Below are 22,357 nucleotides of genomic sequence, written 5' to 3'. Positions count from 1 at the left end.
GCTAAGCAGTGGATTTTACTCAAAGCACATCACTGGAAAGTGGCTACAGGGCTAAATATTCACATTGATCTTCTGTGAATTACAGGGATGGATTTGAAGCACTGTACCCAGGGCTTTTGCTGCTCTGAAAACTGGCACCTTGGTCAAGGGCATGGCTTCTCTTTCTCCCATCTTTTTGGTGCTCACTTCCTCCTAAGCTGTAGGAATACAGAACAGATCCTGGGGAATTTAGTGGTTTGTTTTTACGCTGGTATCTACTATGTAAGTCAAGACCAAAGTTTTCAAGGCCCCTGCTCTTATGTGGTTGCCTCTCAATTCTGTTCTACCATGATCTAGATTTTTTGAAATTTCTAACCCAGTCAAACAAATGCCAGATAGAAATTCTTGTTGTTAAAATGAGATTCCTTTGGAAGATAGCCACTAAATAATATAAACTGCAAAACAACTTTAAAATTGTGTATTGAACACATTGACTATAACTGAAATAACATTTATGGTGCTGCGGATCAAACCCAAGTCCTGTTGCATGCTAAGAGAACGCTCTGTCACTGAGCTACACCCCCAGCTCTCTGGAATAATTTTTTTCCCCCATACCAGGGATTGAACCAGGGGCACTTATCCACTGAGCCACATCCCTAGCCCTTTTTTTAAAATATTTTATTAGAGACAGGGTCTCACTGAGTTGCTTAGGGCCTCACTAAGTTGCTAAACCTGGTTTTGAACTCAACGATCCTCCTGCCTCAGCCTCTAAGCCGCTGAGATTACAGGTGTGCGCCACTGCACCTGGCTCCCTCTGGAATAATTTTTAAAGTTAAGCTCATAATATTTAAACTGCATCATGCTTTACTCATGATCATTTTTGGCTTTAGAGAAGGTACAGAAACTGGCCTCTTGGTTTTCCTGTTTTACAACATGATTCAGCATGGTGCCCTGCACATGGGGCTGTTTAGTGACTTGTGTTATACATGTCAAGAGGTGTGTGATGCTTGCAGTGGCTTCTTCCTTCCTCCTTGCCAATAGATGTCAAAATCTCAACTTCCTACTTTGACTGTACCGAGCAGTGGTGTGCTCATTTGCTTAGTTTCCTGATATAAATACATTTAGGATTTGGCCATCAGTTTCACGTAACTTTGGCATTTTCATTCCTAATTTGGAAACATCTAAATCAATGAGCTCTGCAGATAAATTTAAGAGGATAACAGGTTTTTATGCAGATTATCTTTTAGGTAAAAAATAAACTCGTAAGACAATCAAATATCTGGATTTTCATGTATGTAGGGTATTTTCTTAAGTTTGTTTTGTGCTGTTACTACTTTGTATCTGAAACTGGGTAATTTATTTAAGAAGAAAACAAGTTTATTCTTCACAGTTCTGGAAGCTGGGGAATCTAAACTTTGTGTGCTGACAGGTTTTGACATCTGGTAAAGGCTAGTCCCCACTTTGAGGTGGCACCTTGAGTGCTGAGTCCTCCATGGGAGAGGAGCACGGTTCCTCCCATGGCAGAAGAGCAAACTAGAGAATCCTTTTGACAGTGGCATTAATCCAGTTCTGCTAATCTAACCCCATAACCTAACCCTTCCCAGGCCCTCTCCCAACATGGGTTATGTTGCTGTTGTGGTTTGGATCAATGTCCCCCAAAGACCAATGCATAAAAGCCTGATCCTGGTGCTGTGGACCATAAGCTGTGAGGCCAGGGGGAGGTCTTTAGGTCATTGGGGACATGCCCTCAAAGGGACTATGTACCCAGGTGTCTCCCTTGCTTTGTTTTTTGACTCAATGCATGATTGCTCACTCTGACATGCACTGCTCACCAGAAGTCAATGAGGCTGCCTGATCTTGCACGTAAAATTCCAGAACCATGAGCCAAAATAAACCTCTTTCCTTCATAAATGGTCTGTTAGGTATTTCTTCTGAGTGATGGGAAGCTGACTAATATAGTTGTAGTTTCTAACATGAGTTTGGGAAGGGATCAAAAACATTCAAATCATAGCAGTACTGATATCATTTGTAGATTTATGGATGTTGTCACAATCTTTAATCAGAAGGTATATATTACTTGATTTTGATGGAGAGTCAGCAGACTTTCTCTGTAAAGGTCCAGACAATAAATACTTCCTACTTTGTGGACCATATACTTTAGGTCAAACTACTTAATACTGCCATTTTAATATAAAAGCAACCATAGATAATACATAACAATGGCACAACTGTGTCCCAATAAAACTTTATTTATAAAAGCAGGTTGTAAATGGATTTGGTCTATGGATAATGGTTTTAAATATTATTTTAGTTTTTAAAAATTAACTCTAGTAAGAAATGGCATCATCAGGAATATTATATAATTCTTACACTTAGTAATTTTTAGATTAATAAAATGGCTAATGTAATACTAAGAATATTGAGAGTAAGTTTTTAAAAATATCTGTGAATAGCTGAATTGAGAGTAGCCTTAATTTGAAATTGCAAATAGAGAGGATAAGAGTATCCAGAGAAACCCTAAAAATGATTCTTATCATATTACCCATGAAGTGATGTTTTTAAATTGTTCCCAATTTGCCCATTCTCTCCTTTTAATTTAATTGCCCAAAGTTTAAAAGCTTTCCATTGGAAAGTGGCCAATGAAGACATTTTTTAAAACAAAATTTAGTCTAAGTCAAAATTAGTCATGTTCCACTTAATTAAAGCATAAGAATATAATGTTAGCTCCCATAAATGTCACATTGAATGTGCTTTGCTTATGAGCAAAGTTAAGAAAGCTTGGCCTTTAGTATTAGAATGTTAAAGGGGATTTATCGTTCAAGATGGAATAGACTATTTAAAATGAAATTCTGTCAGGCTCCAGCCGTCTCATTACATTCATTAAATTACATGCTGGAGCCTTCTCTTGGCACTTTGGCTCACCCTTGCAGTGAGAGCTGGGCCTCTTTTTCGCAGACCAACTGTCAGCCTGATAATTTCAGTGGTGCTATACGAAGCCTTTTTTTATTATGTCACCTATAATGTCTGTGTAATGGGCAATGAAATTTATAAATACCTCTAAAACTCAGCCCAAGAAGAAGGCGGCCTGGGGATAATAAATAAATAAGTAAATAATGGGTGGAGGAGAAGCCTTCTGGGAAGTTATTCTTGGATGTTTTCTGAAGAGAAACCCAGTAAGCTGAGCAACACTACTACCAAGTGTGTTTAATCTCCTAGGTGTTGGTTACTGCGTGTGCAAGGTCCCTGCTCTCCCTTGGTTTCCCTGGGTATGGCAAATGTGTCAAAATTAATGCCTCTGCTTGTTACAAAGTCATGGTTTCAAAATTGTTTTAGGTCAAAAAGCAGAAAAATTTGATTCAGAGACCAAAAGAGAGATTTGCTCCATTTTAGAAACACCATTAGAATAAATAAAACCCAGAGGGGCTGGGGATGTGGCTCAAGCGGTAGCGCGCTCGCCTGGCATGCGTGCGGCCCGGGTTCGATCCTCAGCACCACATACAAACAAAGATGTTGTGTCCGCCGAGAACTAAGAAATAAATATTAAAAATTCTCTCTCTCTCTCCTCTCTCTCCTCTCTCACTCTCTCTTTAAAAAAAAAAAAAGAATAAAACCCAGAAATAATATGACAGTAGAAATAAATCAGTATTTAGCAAATGTTGTTGCCTCAGGTAGATAACAGTATTTAAAAAGAGTTCACCTTGATTGCTGTCTTGTAGCTTACACCGAACAACCCAAAGAAGACAGAGTTGTATATTTATCCCAATAAACACATTAAGCTCTCATAAGTCCCTGGCTGCTATCATGAATGACAAGAGGGATGTTCTCACAAATCAAGATCTTTTCAAGGTATTATACAGTAGAATGAAGTCCCCTAAACATAAAAAGGAAAACAATGGAGAGAGGAGAGTGCATGTAATAAACATCACTGATAATCCTTCCCTGAGATTTAATAGGAACTAACAAAAGCTGAAGAGATAAAGGGCAGATCTATAAAGAAATACAGAGAAGAGATCATCTCACATAAAAACACAGAGCCACTCTTGTGATTTAAATAAAATAAAACTTCACGGAGTCATGATGTGTTGATTGAAGCACTAGAGGCCCCAGTGACTGAAGCCGGCGTCGGAGCCGTGAGGACGTGCACGTGCGTCACTGGTGACATCATGTCAAGGCAGAGTGGCTGGGGTTTGCCAGACTTTTTTCTGGCAAACATTCTGACAATATGCCATGAACTGTACATTGTTTGTACACTTTTTATCCAGTAATCCCCAATGAAAGACCCCAAAGAAAATAATTTGTCTAGAGATCTGAATTATTATCGCAAATACCACACATTAATTATTTCTGATATTCTGGCATTGTGTTAAGGGTTAAATTAGATCATACACAATACCTTGATGCATGGGGTACTCTACCATTATCCCCAGTTCATAATTGAAGAAACAAGAGATGTATGAGTGGAGAAGAAGAGACAGTGAGGTTAAGCAACCTGCCCAAGGTCACACAGCTAACAACAGGTAAACTGAGATTCAAGTCAGGTCCTTCTGACTCCAGGAGTCAAATGCTGACCTTTAGCCTATATTGTCCCCCCTCCCAATGCTAGTGATACAAAAGTAATAAAAATGAGGGGCTGAGAATGTAGCTCAGTGCCTACTGTGCATGAGGCCCTGAGTTTAATCCACAGTTCCACCAAAATAAGAAATATTTTTAAAGGGAGGGGCTATTTAGTGAGACTAGTAAAATAAACTAGCATATCAGCGAGATAATGCTATATTGTTCATTAAAATGCTGAGTTCTGTAGATTGTGTGGATACACGAGACTAGAAGGAGCATTGGTACTGATTCATCTGACACTCTGCAGGACCATAGTGGCTGTCCTTGAGACTTGCAACTAAATCAGCCAGGGGGAATAATGCAGGACTGTCCTATTTGGAATTGGTAGAAAAACAGAACATACAATCTTTTTTTTTTTTTTTTTTTTTTGGTACCAGGATTGAACCCAGGGGTGCTTTAACCACTGAGCCACATCCCCAGCCCTTTTTTTGTATTTTATTTAGAGACAGGGTCTCTCTGAGTTGCTAAGTTGCTGAGGATTACAGATGTGCACCACCTCGCCTGGCAGAACATACAATCTTTTACACCAATCAACTCTGACTGTGGAAAATGTAGGAACCTCTTGGGATAGCAACAGAGAATAAAGGATCAGTGAGAAGGCTCTGCAGCCAGCAACTAAGCTGCAGCTTCATTTGGGCAAAAGTTGCTTGAACTCTGTGTGATTGAGTTTCTTTCTCTGAAATAGGGCTAGTAATATGTGGGAGTAGTTGTGAGGATTGGATGTGCTGATACATTGAAAAGGTTTTAGAGTAGCACCTGTCTACCTGAACATCCGTGGCTATTCTTTTAACTAACTAACATGGTTTGGAAATTAAAAAAAAAATTGAGGGGTAGAGATTATTTAGGATTGAGTGTGCATTGGCTTCTTTTCACCATGACATTACCAGGGATTGAACCCAGAGGTGCTTCACCACTCAGCCACAGCTCTGCCCTTTTTTATATTTTATTTAGAGACAGGGTCTCATGGAGTTGCTTAGGGCCTCACTGAATTGCTGAGGCTGGGTTTGAACTCAAGATCCTCCTGCCTCAGCCTCCTGAGCTGCTGGGATTACAGGTGTGTGCCACGACACCCAGCCCTTAAGGGTGTATTCTTGAGTTGTATGAGAATGAGTGAGTGAGTGTGTAAGAGAATGAATGAAAGGTGAGGGGTTGGGATGTGGAGCACTGAGGTAGGACAGTTGTTTGCAGGGACACCTTAGAGGGTTATTTAGAGCTGTTGCCCCTGGAATCACACTCAGGACCCTGTAGAGCCCTGACTGCTGGCATTGCAGAGGTGGGAAAGAAGGCCTCGGGACTGCCCTGGAGCTTGCCTACTTGGCCTGTCCAGACTCCCTCTCTCTGCTTTTGAATAATTGCAGCTATATCTTATACCTCTACTGTTCAGTTGAGGATTTCAAAGGTTACAAGGATTTCCTATAGTATAGCAACTGATCAGAAGGAGAATAAATGTGCTGTGTGGGTCTTGCTCTTGAACTTTGTCCGCAGTGTGGTGGAGTGATGGCGTTAAACCTCTCTCTCTCCTGCCCCCTTCACACTGCAGCTGGTCCAAGTGCAGCAAGTGAGCTGAGTCTGACCTCACGGCTTAAGAAGCTTCAAGAGACCATTGAGCAGAGAACCAAGGTAGAACTTGGGGACATTATCCGAATCAGAGGCTACGTCCGCACATACAGAGAAGAGCGAGAAATTCGTGCCACTGCTTATTGTAAGCACAAGAAGTTTTTGTCAAATTGGTTGTTATTCTGGGAGTGAGTCCAGAAGACTCTTGTTTAGCTGAAAGTCTAACTTTCAAAAAGTTCAGAAGATTTCACTCTAATGTTATATTGTATAATATGCTTTTTTTTTTTTTTAGAAAAGCAGCACTTCACAATTTTATTTGGAAAAAAGTTAATAATAAGTAAATTAGGAAAGAAAATAAATTATTGGCTATATATAGTTGGCAAGTTTATTTTAATAACATAGTCGTTTCCAAAAAACTTTGAAATTCAAGTGTCAATCCATTAGGGCAGAGTTCATATTCTTCAAAATGATGGAAATTTCCTGAACACCATTAAGTCCATTAACTTTTGTTTGTTTATTTGGGAATTGAACACAGGAGTGAGCTACATCCTAGCCTTTTTTTTTTTTTTTTTTTTTTTGAGATGTTCTTACTAAGTTGCTAAGTTCCTTGGCTGAGTTGCTGAGGCTGGCTTCAAATTTTTGATCCTCCTGCTTCAACTTCCCAAGCTGCTGGGATTACATGCATGTGCCACTATGCCTGGCCAAGTCCATTGACTTTAAATGAAAACAGCTAATTAGAAATAGGACAGTCCTGCATTATCTCCCCTGGCTGATTTTTAGCCCCTGTGGTCCTCCAGAGTGTCAGATGAATCTGTACCAATGTTCCTTGTAGTCTCCTTCTGCTCCCTGGCTGTCCCTATGATGGGACACTGCCTTCACCCTCACAGGAAGGCTGGGAGTGCATCTAGACTGCTGTCCTTGTAGTAGCGTGGACATGGGAAAGAACTGATCTCAGTGTAATTTCTGACATTTTTTTCCCTGGCCTTATTAGACAAAGTGGATGATCCAGTGTGGAAAATTCAAATTGCAAGAATGCTTGAGCTGCCCACTCTCTACAGGAGAGTTTATGACCAGCCCTTCCACAGTCCAGCTCTAGAGGAAGAAGCAGCAGGAGGGTAAGTTGGGTCTTACCACTGTCAGGGGTGAGTCAGCAGCAGTGCAACTGAGCAGTAGGAGCCAGAGGCTGGGGTGGGCCTGGGCCAGGCCTGAAGCTTCCACTTGAGCACTGTGGGGCTCTCACCTCCGTACACCTCCATTTCCTCATCTGCAGAGGGAAGTCAGGAAAATAGACGTATAATTGAAATCATTGAAGGAGTGGAGGGAAGAGCACAGAAAAAAAATATTTGAAGAAATAATGGTTGAAATTTTCCAAGCTGTGAAAACCTATAAACTCACAGATCCAAGAAGCTCAACCAACCCCAGGGTAAGAAACATGAAGAAAACTGCTCTGAGGCACATCACAAAGTATTGTACCATAGTACATCATAACCCAAATCCTGCAAAAAAACCTACGGCAGTTGTTTTCCACCAGGGATGATTTTATTCCTTTAGGTATGCGACAAAACAAAGCCAACCCCAGGAGGAATGAGAATATATGGATATTTGCTAGTGTACGGGAAGAAATACAGAGAACCAGGAGAGGATGCAGGCTGGGGCAGGATGGGAGAAGAAGAGAAAGGCGGACTTTTTACTATGGCCCCTTTCTTTTTCTTTTCTTTTCTTGTGATACTGGGGATTTGAACCCACAGTCTCATGCATGCTAGACAAGCACTCTACTACTGCTGTGCTACACTCAGCCCTCCTTTAATTTTTTTTTAACTTGTGAATTTCAGGAATTATGTTTTCTGAAATGTGCAAACTCTAGAATGTATAAAGTAGAAATTGTCCCCTCAGTTCCGTTCCCCAGAGGTTGCCACTGTTCCTGGCAGCTGTTTCCTCTTAGACTCTTTTCTTCTGTGCATGCATAAGCATAAATGCCACATATATGTTTTGTAGGTTGTCCTTTCCTTTTTTTTTTTTTACAAAAATAAAGCCATATAGGTTTCATTTCTTCTGAAGCTTGACATTTTTCTTAGTCTACCATGAATGTCTTTTTTAATTCTCATAATCTTTTTTTTTTTTTTTTTTTTGATGTACTGGGGTTTGAACTCAGGACCTTATATGTGCTAGGCAACTGCTCTACCACTGAGCCACATGTCCAACCCTGGTTCTCATAATTTTAAGCAACCACACAGTATTCACTGTATGTACCTCTATGTCAAAAACAAGTCTCAATATAATATTGCATCTTCTACCTAATTTTCTGCCTTGTGCACACCAAAAAGGAACAAAGGTGATGGTTTTCTTCAGGGATTTTTAAAAACTTTCTCCTGGCAGCAATCCAGAAGCCCAAGACCTTACCAGTCTCACGTGTTTGCTGAGTGAAAAAATCAAAGAGTTCCTCGTGGAGAAGAGAGTGAAAACCTTTTACCAGCAGGAGCTGGAAATGGTGCCATCTTTGCTGACTTTTGCCAATCAGCCCGTGATTCACAGCACCTGCTCCAACCAAGTGAGTGCCACGTGCCCATGTGACAGTTCTGGGCCTCTGCCCCAAGTCTGCAGCTGAAGGGTGTGGGTGAACATGACTGTGATGTTAAGAATCACAGGGTGGACCCAGGGGCAGAGGTCACCCTTCCAGCACATGCTGTTTCTATTCTGGAAAGGTCACTGACCACTAACAATTTGAAATGAGGCTAGACCTGTCCTTTCCACCTCTTTACTTAATCTCATTGCCCTTAATCTTTGAGTTGAAAAAGATAATAATAGGCTCAGGTCATAGCACCTAGTTGTTAGTACTCACTGAGATGGGTATTTCATCTAAGCAGAAGCCAAATGAGGGAGAAGGAGATGAGAGGGAGGTCATTATCTTGCATCCAGAATTACTTTTTTTTTTAATATTTATTTTTTAGTTGTAGTTGGACACAATACCTTTATTTTATTTACTTTTATGTGATGCTGAGGATCAAACTTAGGGCCTTGCACTTGCAAGGTGAGCGCTCTACCACTGAGCCACAACTCCAGCCCCAGAATTACTTATCGATCAGCAAGATGATTCTTGAACTTGAACCCGGATTTTTTGGCATGTCAAAAATAAGGTTTGATCTGACATGTTTTAGGAGTTTTAAATAAAGACAAAGTTGTATTCAGTTGGTTTATAAGTAAAAATTTCAGGGAATGTTAAAGTAATGCTCTTGGAGAGATCTGTCCCTGTTTTTTCACTTCTAGTATAACAGATGAACTTGTTTGGTTGTTTGGTGTGTGTTTGAATTATTGCAGACTTGTTTTAGGCTTTCCCTTTTATTACTATTCTTAGGTTTGTTTTCATTGTGACATGACTGATATTTATTTACTTTTAAATAAATGAATGATCTCAGTTTAAATATCACCTTGGTCCCCCAGCCATCTGCCCTGACCACCACTTGTCCCACCCTGTTACATTCAGATCTGTGACATTATGATGTCACTGCATTTGTTTGCCCTCCATGGAATGAAATACCTTCTCCCTCTTAAAATTTTTCATTTTGATTTTTATCCCTAGCATTGTGTGGGTGCCCTCAACCCAGGCCCTAGAACAGGGCCGGATGAAGCAGATTCTCAGTGATTATTTGTTGATACAAGGAATGAATGAATGGTTGTTAAAAAGTCAAGTGGTCTCAGAAGGTAGTAAAGTAAAAGTAGATTTCTTCCCATCCTCCCTCTCACCTTGTCCCTGTCCCCAGAGACAAGCCCCAATGCCAGTCTCCTGCATGTCCTCCTAAATATAGTTGATGGATATATAAACTGTAGGTAATTGAGTCTCTCCTTTTTCCCTCATATGGCAGCATATAATTGACCTCTCTTTTCACTGAGCAGTTCTTGCAGGTCCTTTCCTAGTAGGACATCCTGATCTGCCCCTGTGTAATAATCTTGTTACCTCTCCTGGAAGATTGGTTTATGTATTTAACCAGTCTCCTCCCTTCTGGACTAACATGTTTTCCAATCCTCCCATTGCCAACAGGGCTGCTGAGAACACACTTTTGCTAAGTAACCAAAGCTTTTCGTCAGGATTCTGGTGGAATAGACACCAACCAGGTCACCATCCCGACCTCCTAGGCATGACCACTGCTTCTCGATTTTGTTCATGCACCTAATTACCTCCTCCTGCCAACATGCTTGTGTGCCCAGTGACCCAGGATTTCATGCAGAGAGATGAGGGATATCATTTCAGAAAGCACCCAGGTGGGGAGGGTCACGGCTGGGTGCTTTGTTCTTTGCCAAGGTCGCTTCTAAACAGTTGCAGCTTTCCAGCTGTCTCCTGACAGCGAGATTGACCTTCTTCCCATTTAATCATTCAGAGGAGGCTCAAAGCCAAATTAACCTCCTAGGACTTTTAATGACTATCAGCATATTTGCAAGGAAACTTTAAGGCTCAGCAAAGCCCACATTCTTCACTTGAAGCTGGCTCTTCTGTGGTAGTTGTAATTAAGTACAGAGACTTAAGCACTCTTTGAGGACTGAAGACTCCTCCATTCAAAATGATCTGTGGGGACATTTTCGTGTGCTATCGTTCTCAAAAAGCTTAGAGCAGAAAATCATGCCTGCCCAACGCTGTATGTTTGAAATGGAATGGCTGTGGCATCGTATTTATTTGTCTTTGGAAGCGATTTTTTTTCCATTAATTATGAATTAGTCCATCACATTGCTCTGGTTGGGAAGGTCAGTGTCATTAAATTGAATTCCATTTAACAGATCCCCAGGAGACTAAAGATGCTTACAATGATGGTGAAACCTGAGAGCTTTGGCACTTTCCCTCCTCATACAAACAAAAGCTTAACAAAAAGTCACTGTGATGGTGCCCTAGCTGAGAGGTGGGAGAGAGGTGAGAGCATTTTTCCCCTTTCTATTTTTTCCTTTGTGGCCCTTAGCAAATCCAGAAACATGACAGGCAGACCTTCCAAAACCATTTTTTACCCCATGGCGCTGGGGATTGGGCCCAGGACCTCTGTGGACTAGGCAAGCGCTCTACCACTGAGCTACATCCTCACCTACCCCACTGTACCCCCGTTTTTTAAGCTGAGTTTCCCAGGCTGGCCTTGAACTTGGATTCCCCTGCCTCAGCCCCGAGTGGCTGGGATTACTGGTGTGCAGCACCATGTCTGGCAAAACCATTGTATCTTTGACAGCCAGATGAACACTGAGTTGGTTTGGGAGTGAAGAGAAGCTAGATTTCAGGGAGCCGCCCAGTTCCTGGCTGGAGCCTGAGGCTCAGCACATGCAGCCAGCCAACTTTTGAGTCTGGGAGCCATTTCCATTTCCTGAATCGGATGAGTCTGTCATTGCTTTTTCAAAAATGACAAGAAAGACACAGATTCCTGTCCAGAAGAACTGCTGGCTTATAGAAGTAGAGAGGCCTTGCCCTTGAGACTGATGTCTTCAAACCAGGATGGAAAAAAATCCCCTGGGTCAGCTGAGGCAAAGTTTTTGGAAAGGAAGCATCACATATTGTTTATATTTACCGAGATCCATTTCAGATGAGTCCTCCTGCTTCACAGCCGAAGCTGTGCTTTTACTCTCCCAGGCCTCCAATGCTCGATTTCTGCCAGTTGGTCTTGCGGAAGGAAAGAGCCAGTGTGTATACAAAAGACCAGCCAACAGCAAGAGTATCTTCCTGGTCTTCCACTCCATATCACCGAATTAAACAAATCACAGCTGAAATATACAGCAGTTATCAAGCGTGATCCTGCCAAAGCAAACTTCTAGCCCTCCTGCTAGGCTGCTACATGCCTTGATCTTGACTCAGCAGATTAAAAACCTGTTGGGCAAATTCACAAACCAGTTGGTCTGGGAAGTTGCTTTTAGGTGCCTGAAAGTGCCTTACTTCTTTTCTTCTTTTTTTTTTTTTTCCCCTATTTATACAGGTGGAGTTTAAGAATGACACCCCTTCCAAGGCAATTCATAGTGTATTTAAGAATGCTATTCAGCTGCTACAGGAAAAAGGACTCGTTTTCCAGAAAAGTGGTGATTTTAATAACCTGTACCATGTAAGAGACCCACAATTTTAATTTTTCCTTCATAGTTTCAATTACTAATATATTTATTAATTATGAATACCTGCTTATTGTTTTTTAAAAAAATCATGAAAGAGGTATATTAAGTCAGGAGTAAATGTAATCCTTACCTTTCCCTGAACTACCTCTTACAGCCATACATCCTTCTGGAGGTTCACCTGTACATTTACAGATGCACTAATACACTCCTGTAGCTCTTCCACTTTACCAAAAAAAAAAAAAAATAGCAATCATCTTCTAAATCAGGAATTCTCACCCTCAACACTAAGTTGGTCCAGTGATTGCCATGGGGACTAGCCTGTGCATGATGGGATGGTTAGCTGCATCCCTGACCTTCCCTCACTCATTGCCAATGACACCTCCCCCATTATGACAACCAAAAATGCCTCCAGTCATTGCCAAATGTCCTCTGGGACAGTTGAGAACTACTGCTCTAATAATGCTCAGCAACTTTTTTTGGTACCAAAATAGCATCTCGCAGACACCTTTCCACATTATTGGGAATCTACGTCATTCTTTCTGACACCCTGATGATATTCCATGCTTGGGTACTTGATATAAATTTTTTTGTCCATACCTTTGTGAGGGAACATTTATCGTGTTTCCAACTTTTGCTGTCACAGAGAGTGCTGCTGTGGCCCTTTCTGCACAGCTGTCCCTGTGATCTCATGTCTGTATTTCTGTACAATTAACTCCTGAAGGAAGAGTTCCAGGAGCAAAGGACGTGAGCATTTAAGCTTCTGGGTGACACAATCCCATTGGCCTCCCTAAAGGCTGTGCCAGTTGACCTCCCAGGAATATACAAATGGCTGCTTCCTGGTTTCCCTCCCTGATATAAAAGGCCTCCTCTTGCTGTATGCCCTTAGTGTTGGAGGAGCCCAGCTGAAAATGGGCCTTCTGAGGGCATAGATGTGGCTTCCAGAAAGTGTGAGTCTCCTAGAGATAGATCAGTGTCATTACTTATGAGTGAAATTCCTGAGGGGAAGGTTTCCTCAGAAGCACGTTTCCTGATGTTGATTTATTCTACCGATTCCCCATTTCAGAGGGTTTTAAAAATCAAGACTGGTTTTCAGTGCTGCTTCTGGTAGAGTTGATCCACCTGTGGGAGAGGGTGGGTTGGGATGGGGAGGCACCGGGAGTTGGCTGGAGGTCGTCCCACCAGGCCGGCAGCTCAGGTCAAGCCCCCTCTGAGACACATGTTCCTGGGGCTCTGGGGCTCTGTCAGGATCTGTAGTGAGCAGCCATTCCTGGGGAACAACAGAGCCATAGGCCACCGCCCAGGCTGAGGTGTTGCCTGGCTGGGGCACTTCCTCCTATGAATCACTGTGAGTTAGAATGGGGCGATGGAGCAAGAGCAGGTCCCTTGTCCCCTTCTCTGACACCGCCCCTCCTCTTCCACTCATTGTGTGTGGGAAGGTTTCCTTTCTCCCAGGGCCCAGCCTGAGGGAAATGGTTATCATTGTCATGTCAGTACTTCTTGTCCAGCCCAGCCCATGGGCTTACATGACCTTATTTAGCCATCACAATCACCTTGGGAACTGAGGGTCGCTAAGTTAGGCCCACAGGCATAGGGGGCTTTCTTCAGTGGAAACTTACCTCTCTGCACACTTTCTTTCTTTTTTCCGTCTGTGTTATTTTCTCCCCTCTCCCCTCTCTCCCTCTTTCCCCATCATTTCTTCCTCTTCTGTCGTCCTTTTCTTCACCTTTTGTTGTTGTTGTTATTAGGTTTGCTGTTGAACATGAAAATGAAGCCCTATTTAGTTGCAGCTTCCCCCTTTCCCTGGACTGGTTGAAAAGAAGCCTGGTGATGTCTGCCTTTGAGAGTAGACAGTGTGTCAGTGGAAGGCTAGATATGCTCTGTTCCTGGCAGTTGTTTTCTTCTTTTGTTTTCCCCTTTGGTTAGGAGTCCGGGCCCAGAGCAAGGAGTCCTGGGTGGAGATCAGAGACTCTGATTATTGTGCCCCCGTCAAAAATATAACAAATAAGAGAGATGCTATGAATATAATGTTCAATTAGTAAGTAGCCCCTTAAAAACACAGAATTCCAGTTTTCCTTTCCGTCGTGGCCCCAGTGAACCCACTCTAAGGGCATGTCCTCTGGCCACCTCCTGAGCAGTGAGCTGCTGAGGAACAAAACTGGTTTGACACTAGGCCAGGTACCAAAAGTCACATCATTAGTGTAGGGAAGCTGATGGGGGTGGAATCTTTAGAAACTATCCTGCATACTTATTTGGGAGTCTGGATGTCACAACTGCTGTGCTATGTAAGAACATTTTTTTCCTGAACTATCTTTCCTATATAGGTAACTAGAGAAGACAAAGACCTGCACAAAAAAATCCACCGGATCATTCAGGAAGACTGCCAGAAACCCAGTCGTAAGTGGCATAGTGTGCAGGTGACGTGCGGGTGCCCTGGAAGGGGCTGCTCCCTCCCAGAGGGCATTGGACAGAGGGTCAGAAGACTGGGATTGTTCCCAGCAGTGACTTTGAAAGGCGACAGTCAAGGCACCCACTCTCTCTGAGCCTTAGTTTCGTCCCCTCTAACGTGAGTACTGGGCTAGCACAGTTGTTCAGACCTTGGCTCCATGTAAAAAGTTTCAACCTTGGGGCCCTTTTAAAGGTGCAGTGACCAGGTCCCACCCCTGGGGATTCTCATTCTGTAGGGGAAGGGTTGAGGCTCAATAGGAGAGCGGCTCAGATGGTTTTTCGAGGTAAGCCAGTTCGCCAGGACACCAGGATTTTGTGATGTCGCGCAGGTTCTCATATTCTTTCTGAGTTGCATTTCTTGTTCCATTCATCCTCCTTGTCTTTGAATATAAACCTGACATTTTACTTACTCCTAACATCAAGCTTTTCAGTGTCGGGAGGAATGGTTCTAGACACTACAGTTTTTGTTTTTAAATTTTTTTTTTAGTTTAGAATGATGTGATTCTGTCATTCTGGAAACCAAAAGTTTGCAAAAGAAATGGTTTAGAAAATAGTTTCAGTGGAGTTAGGTCATCCCCTAGTGGTTAGACTTTCAAACTGTAACTAGTCTGACGACAAACATGATCTTTTCCTGGTTAGAGAAGGCAGCATTAGTCCTATCTTTAAATCCTATACAAAATGGTCAGTCTTCAAGGTGACTTTTCAAAGTTCACTTGTGCAAACATATGCTAATAATGAATGTTGACCTAGTTCAACACGTGATGCTAGGAGGGAAGTGGAAAGATTTATAAGTGACCTGAGGTCCCCAGTCCTGCCTCCTTGCTTGCCATAGAAGTCCACTTCCAGGCCTTTCGTCTCAGGCATCCCTGGGCCTGGACCCGGTCCAGGCTGACTCAGCGGGTGGAGTAGGGCCAGGTCTTCCGCCCTGGTATTTAGGACCTGATGAGGTCAGACCCCAGAGTGGTATGACAACAGGTCTTAAAATAAACTGAAAGCAACCTGTGATTTTAATGCAGTCAGTGAGTTCACTTCTTTTGGAACAATAAGAACAGGTATCCTTTTGTTGAAGAGAAGCCTGTTTCTCACACCTGGAGACTATTTGAGAGCAGTGTTCTTGGGATTCCTCAACTAGAAGGAGAGGGAGGTGCTCCCAAGATTCCTTTCCTACATTAGGAACAGAATGGGTTAAAACCTGCAGCCTGGTAAAGCAAAGGAAAGAAATCCACTCTTCATCCCTTAAAAGGACCTAATGTCCTAGGTGGCCCTGAGGGACCAGCTACCTTGCCCCGCACCTTGTATTTTACTTCTGACATTGGCTTCTAGAGGTCCTTTGTCATCAGCAGGGCACATGTGAAAGTGCCACAGTCTTAACTGCAGTATTCCATCATATATCTAGAGAGAGTCAGCCATTTATTTCACCATTCCTCCTGGGCCTTCATTTCACTTCTGGCCTTTCATATAAAATAAGAGCTTAGGGTTTTCCTTATCAGGGTGACTGGTAGACAGACTTGAACTCTTCAGTCACTGATGTGTTTCTCATCAAAGGATTGATGAGGTTTTTCTAAAGATGAGCAATGTTTCCCAGCAGCTTGGGAGGCTGAGGCAGGAGGATCTTGAGTTTGAGGCCGGCCTGGACAACTTAGCCAGACCCTCAGCAACTAAGCAAGACCCTTCTCAAAATAATAAGGGCCAGGGATGTAGTTCAGTGGTATAGTACTTGCCTAGCACACATGAGATCCTGGGGTTGATCATTAACCTTGCAAAAATAAATCAATAAATAAAATCAGTTCAATGCCCCCAAGACAACCATGGCCCCCAAGCAAGCACCTTGCAGAAAAGCCTGCTGTGGCTGAGGGTTGTCCCATACAGGGCTGCCTGCTGTTGTCCTAACCCCTAGGGAACTGCTTGCAGGCTTTTACTACTCATCTGTCTTCTAGTAATATCTCATATAAAGAAGAGTCTAAACGGGGCGTAGTGGCTGTGATCCCAGTGGTTGGGGAGGCTGAGGCAGGAGGACTATGAGTTCAAAGCCAGCCTCAGCAAACTTGAGGCACTAAGCAACTGAGTGAGACCATGTCTCTAAATAAAAATACAAAATTGGGCTGGGGATATGACTCAGTGGGCAAGTGCCCCTGAGTTCAATCTCCAGTATCGAAAAAAAAGAAAAGCATAAGGCATGATCCCCATGTTACTGGAAGGTGACTTTGGGAATAGCTTACCACACCACCCTTCCAACAGAACCACCTACTGGAGAAATGGCTTAAGGCCTACAGCTGTCAGAAGCACTGCCCAGAGCCCCATGTATGCCTGGGAATCAATTCAGCCCTGAGCCAAAGCACCTGGGCCTCAAAGTTAAGGTGAAAAGCTAAGTGCTGGTGAAATTCCTGGGTTGGGCTCTCTGCTCTGCAGCTGGTGTGCTGAGTCCCTCCACCTCCATCAGCAGCGCATCCCGCCATCTTCAGTTAGCTCCATGGGAAAGGGCTGAAGCTTCTTTAGTCGGGGGCGGGCTGTGATCTCATGTTATGAAAGTGATGAAGAATCATGGTTGTTCCCTAGCTAAGAAGCACGTGGATCTCATTTTACCCCCACACCACCCTGTAAAGTAGGTGGTTTTATTCTTATGAGCCACTTTGCCCCAGTTGACATGCAGGATTTGCATTCAGGTCTGCTGGGCTCCAGGGTCAGCTCTTCATCAGCCACACTGTACTTGCTCCTCCCTGCTCAGTGCTACACACACAGTAGGTGTTCAGTTCTGTGCTTGCCTGAAACTGGAGAACATTAAACCAATTGGGAGGATTAAGGAGTAGATGCAACCACTAGAGGTCGCAATTTAGTACATCTTTGTTAGCCCAGGACCAGCCTCTGAACCTTGGGACTGGTAAGAACTTCAGAAGTGATCAGTCCCTTGTCCCCCAGCCCTAGGTGAGAAAACTGAAGCTTGGGGTGCTATGGCTTGCCTCAGGGTGCAAGGATGCACCAAATGTCAAGCCATACTTTCCCAATACTACAATACCTTTGAGCACCTTCCAGCCTAAAGCATTTTGTCATATGAAAACCACATAGAGTGGTAGAGCACTGGAGTATGCCTGGTCCTGGGTATGTGTGGCCCTGCCAGGGTCTTCAAAGTATGAAAACTGGGGTGGGTTTACTTTTAGTGATGAAGTTTGACTTTGTCTCAGAAACACATTTTATGTCTCGATCCAATACTTATATAATTCTAATGCATAAGATTTTACAGATAGGACAGAGGAGGGCCTGACGGTCATAGTGAAGCTTAGCCACCTGCCTTTTGCCTGCAGACATGGAGAAGGGCTGCCACTTCCAGCATATCTTGGCCTGTGTGCACCTGAGCCTCCACCCAGGCCTGAGTGAGGCCGTGCTGCGGCAAGTGCTGGAGCTGCTGGAGGACCAGAGTGACATCATCAGCACAATGGACCGCTACTACAAGGCGTTCTGAGCAGAGGCCCTCGGAGTCACTGAGGAGCAGAAGGACAAGGTGGCATTCGCCCCAGGTTCTAATTGTAAACATCTTGCAGGGCTTATGTCTGGAAGAAGTTACCTCATAATAAACCTAACCCTACTTTAGTATGGTCACTTGGGGAATGAGATGTAGCTGCCTCCTATGTGCTGTGACTTTGGGGTACAGTGACTTTGATCTCAGCCCCTCACACAAGAAATTCCTCCCTGTTGACTTCCTGTCTGGATGGGGCATGGCTCAAGGAGCAGAATGGGGAGGAAACAGTATTGTCACCTTAATTGGTGTGTTTGTGGCTTGAGGCCCTGTCCTGGTGAAGGGACATCACAGAGTCAAAGGCACTGCACTGCACTGCAGGAACTCAGGAACCTATGGCCAGATCACGAGTTCTAAGCTTGGCAAGCCTTCAGGCTGTCACCTATGTCCCTGTGGCCACTCCCAGTGGGTAGGAACCAGGCAAGGGAGGGGTGCTTCCTGGATGACAGCCCCTCACCTCTGCTTTCTGAGGCTCCAGCACCAGTGGCGGGGCCTGAGGTTTGCTGCTGTTTACCGACTCCCCCAGAGATGGAAGTAGGCAGGGGTTCGAGGTGTGGCTCTGTATTCAGCACTTATTTCCCTTCCAAATTAAAAGGTGTCACAGAACAATTCCCTGCACTCCCAGTGTTGCAGGACTAAACACATGGTCCCTCAGTGCCTCTGCAAGGGACAGAGGTGTCAGTAGCCTGGCAGGGGTAGATGTGATCTTCAAGGTTGCTGTTGAGTGTGCCAGAGGTGCTGATGCCATCAAGATAGAGACTCCTGGTGTATGCCCAGACAGGTGATGGAGTCATGCTTTTGCTCAGAATGACAAGGTAAAGAAAAACCATCTGAGGCATGTAGTAAGCTTGTTCTAACAGAAAACGACAAATCCAGCCAGCAAAAATAAAGCATGGAGAAACAGATTTGGAGTTAATTACAGTCATTTTGCAGAAGGCACATCTGCCTTCATCTGCTGTGTTGGCTCTTGACGTAATAGAGTCTCAGTGGCTTAGCTGGAGATACTGCAGGCCTGGAGAGCTGTTCTGCCCTCTGTGGACACGGAGTGGTTTCTACCCTCACAAATCCACCTCAGCTGCATTTGTCAGGCAGAGAGCTAGTACCTGCAGCTTGACCCACACTTCTGCCGACTTCTAACATTGTTGTACAGACAACTGTCCTGTTTCAACTATGCTCAGAAAGGTCTCTGAATAGGCCCTTCCTGGAATGAACTCCCAGTAGTTCTTCAATCCGTGGTATTTCCATATTGAATATATCTTCGATTGGTGGAGCCTCCCAGGAGAGTCTGGAATCAGAACAGAAAAAGGGCATATTCTGGCACAGAGCAGCCAAGGGGTTCATCTCCAGGAGATAACTACACAGTGTGAGAGGATGAATCCACAGGCGCATGTCACAGGGTAATCTAGAGTTCTATGATTAGGGGAAAGCTTTATAGAATACAAGTTAATTACAATCTATGTATACAATGAAATATTATGCAGCTGCTAAAATGTTGGAACAGATGGATACAATTGCTACAGGGTACTAGTGATAGGTTAGTGAGAAGGAAATCGAGTTAAAGATGTGTTTGTATAGTATAGTACCCTGGATCTAAAGCTCCCTGTGTGCGTGTCCTACATCAATGGTGTGTTTCTGCATATGTGTCATTTGTACCTATAGCACGTGTACACAAAGACGTAGAGTTGGTCACTCCCTCTTCCTAGAAGTACCTGCTGCACTTGGCTTTCAGGACACCACACTCCCTGGCTGCACCTTTCAGTGGTCAGCCTCTATCTCCCTGAAGACTCAGGGCCAGTCCCAGACCTCATCTCAGTTTGGCTTATAGCACTGGGGCTCTCAGCCAGCTTCATGGGTCACACTGTCTCAGTGCTGTGCATCTCCTCATGCTCAGACCTCTGTATCCAGCCTCCTGCTGACAGAGTGGAGATGACACCACAAGCTTAATCCGCACACATCCAGGCTCCCAGCTGCCCTGACTTCCCCTCTGACCCTTGTGCAGTTTTCCTGGTTTCTCAGGCTGTCTGTTGGCTTCTTTCTTTCTTACACCCCATATTCAATCTGCTGCAGATCATCTTGGCTCCACCTTCAAAATGTTTCTGGACTCCAACAGCTTCTCTTCCACCTCTGCCTCCTGGGTGTGTTGCAGTTGCCCCTCACTGTCCTCCCTGCTTCTGCCCTTGTCCCTTTTTATGGCATCCTCAGTGTAGCAACCTTGGTCCTGTGACGCTCCCACTCCCTGTGACTTTTGGTCTCCCTCCAGGTAGGAGCCTGAGGCGTGCCAGTGATGGGAAGCCTCTTTCCCCTGGCCTCTCCTGCTGAGCCCCTGCCACTCTGCTCAGCTGTTAGGCGTGGCTGCTTTCACACCCCAGGTGCGCTCTTGCTTTAGGGCCTTGGCATTTGACATTCTGTCTGCCTAGAATGTTCTTTGCCCAGATAATCTCCCCTCTTTCAGGTCTTTGCTGGAGTGTCACCTTCACAGTGGGGCCTGCCTGCAGCTTTCTTTGCTGATTGTAGCCAACTTGTTCTCCTTCCTCCTCAGCTTGTGGATGCCTCACACACTCCAGATGTTTCTTACCTGCCCAGTTTATGGTCTGCCCCTCTGGTAGAAGGAATGTTGCATGAGGGCAAAGTTCCCTTTTCGTTTTCGTCTGTCCCTAGTACTGAAAGCAGTGCCTGGCACATCTTTGAGAACTTCCAGCTGCCAGGGTCTGCCTTCCTAGTGGCTTTCTCCAGAGCTTAGAAGGCTGTTTCTACTGAAGAGTGCAGAACCAACATCCCCTGGGAGCAGCCTCCTGTGTAGATGTCCCAGCTCCCTTGCCTTCAGGTGAGAGGTTGTCACAGCACATGTTCTACACTGTCTTCCAGAGCTCTGCAGGATGAAGCAACATGCGCCCACAGTAGCTGCCAATTTGATACCCACTAGTCTGATCCTGCCTGTCTCTCTTCCTTCTCCCAATTCCTGTTCAGTAGACCTCTCAGATGAATTTCTTGCTCTATAGAAGCCTTTGCCTCAGGATCAGCTTTTGTATGAGCACACCATGCTCACTGATACATTTGGGAAATGCATGAATAATTATATACACCCAAAGAAAGATTACTAGAAATGTTTATTGAAGTAATACACCTATGACTTTTGAAAAGTAAGATGTCAGGTCTATAGCCAGGTGTGGTGGCTCATGGAAGACCCCATCTCAAACAATAGTAAAAATAAAATAGTATTGACCAAATTATATTGTTATATCATGTACCTATATGAACATGTAACAGGAAATCACATTAATGTGTATAATTATAATGCACCAATAAAAAATATGGAAAAAATAATAATCAACTACTAGCCTATACTTGGTATTATTACAATTAGCAAATGTCGTATGTACAAAAGTGATACAGCTATTTCCACTCCCCAACCCACTCATATAACCTGAATTATGAGTAAGCCAAGAATGAGGTGGGCCTCTCCCACAGCAATGGAAAAGCTGAGAAGGTGAGGGAAAATGGGGCTAACTATGGGGGCCACTGCCTATGTGGTGAGGCCAGCAGAGGGTCCCCCTGAAAAGGAGAGGTACTGAGTGAACCTCTAGATCTTTATGTTCACGGGTTTCGGGAGGCGTGGACTCACATATAATCGATGTAGGCAAGAAGACAAATAATACTACTGTCTGGTCAAGGATTTGTGTGAAGATCCATGATTATCCCCATCTGGTAAGCCACCAGGACTCCTCATCCCTATAAGACACTTCTTTGTAATTCTTTTCCTCTCTGATGGTGTGCCAGGACACTGGCCCAGAGAAAGCCAAGTGGAAAGAGGTCCATTCAGTGATGAGGAACCTAAGACTCGGGGCCAAGGATTGAAATCAAGCAAACTAGTAATTTTTTTTTTGGCGAAAACATCTACACTTTCTTACTAATGTGGTTTCTTTTCCGCAAGTGGCTTCTACAGAAGCTCTCCCAAAGAAAAGTCTCATTGTTTCTGTACTAAATTTACGTGACGCCTATAGCAAACTCAAGATTGAAGCAGCTCACTGGTAGGCACTGGGGGGAGAATGGGGCCATCTTGAGGCGTGAGGGTGTCTTTGAACAAAGCTTTGTGGCTGAGCTCTTGTTTGCATGGTGTTCCACTGGTAGAGGGGCTCAGTGTGAGCCCCTACTCCTACGCCAGTGGGCTTCCATATAATCCAGAAT

The 22,357-nt window shown here is 44.0% G+C and overlaps 1 protein-coding gene across 3 annotated transcripts in view; it reads left to right on the top strand.

Moving 5' to 3' along the window:
- STN1 (STN1 subunit of CST complex) overlaps positions 1-21,471 on the top strand; it is a 45,062-nt gene extending 23,591 nt beyond the window's left edge. For all 3 annotated transcript variants that reach the window (XM_081268344.1, XM_081268343.1, XM_081268345.1), the window contains 6 exons: positions 6,134-6,295; positions 7,142-7,265; positions 8,527-8,698; positions 12,087-12,209; positions 14,538-14,610; positions 17,961-21,471. In XM_081268344.1, the coding sequence (XP_081124470.1) occupies positions 6,134-6,295; positions 7,142-7,265; positions 8,527-8,698; positions 12,087-12,209; positions 14,538-14,610; positions 17,961-18,118 (812 nt within the window). In that variant the 3' untranslated portion in view covers positions 18,119-21,471. The remainder of the gene's footprint in view (positions 1-6,133; positions 6,296-7,141; positions 7,266-8,526; positions 8,699-12,086; positions 12,210-14,537; positions 14,611-17,960) is intronic.
- Positions 21,472-22,357: the final 886 nt, after the last annotated feature.

The sequence above is a fragment of the Spermophilus citellus genome, assembly GCF_964194105.1.
Source record: "Spermophilus citellus genome assembly, chromosome: 15".
Lineage (NCBI taxonomy): Eukaryota > Metazoa > Chordata > Mammalia > Rodentia > Sciuridae > Spermophilus > Spermophilus citellus.
The sequence above is the reverse complement of the archived record's forward strand: the minus strand, read 5'-3'. Positions and strand labels throughout refer to the sequence as shown.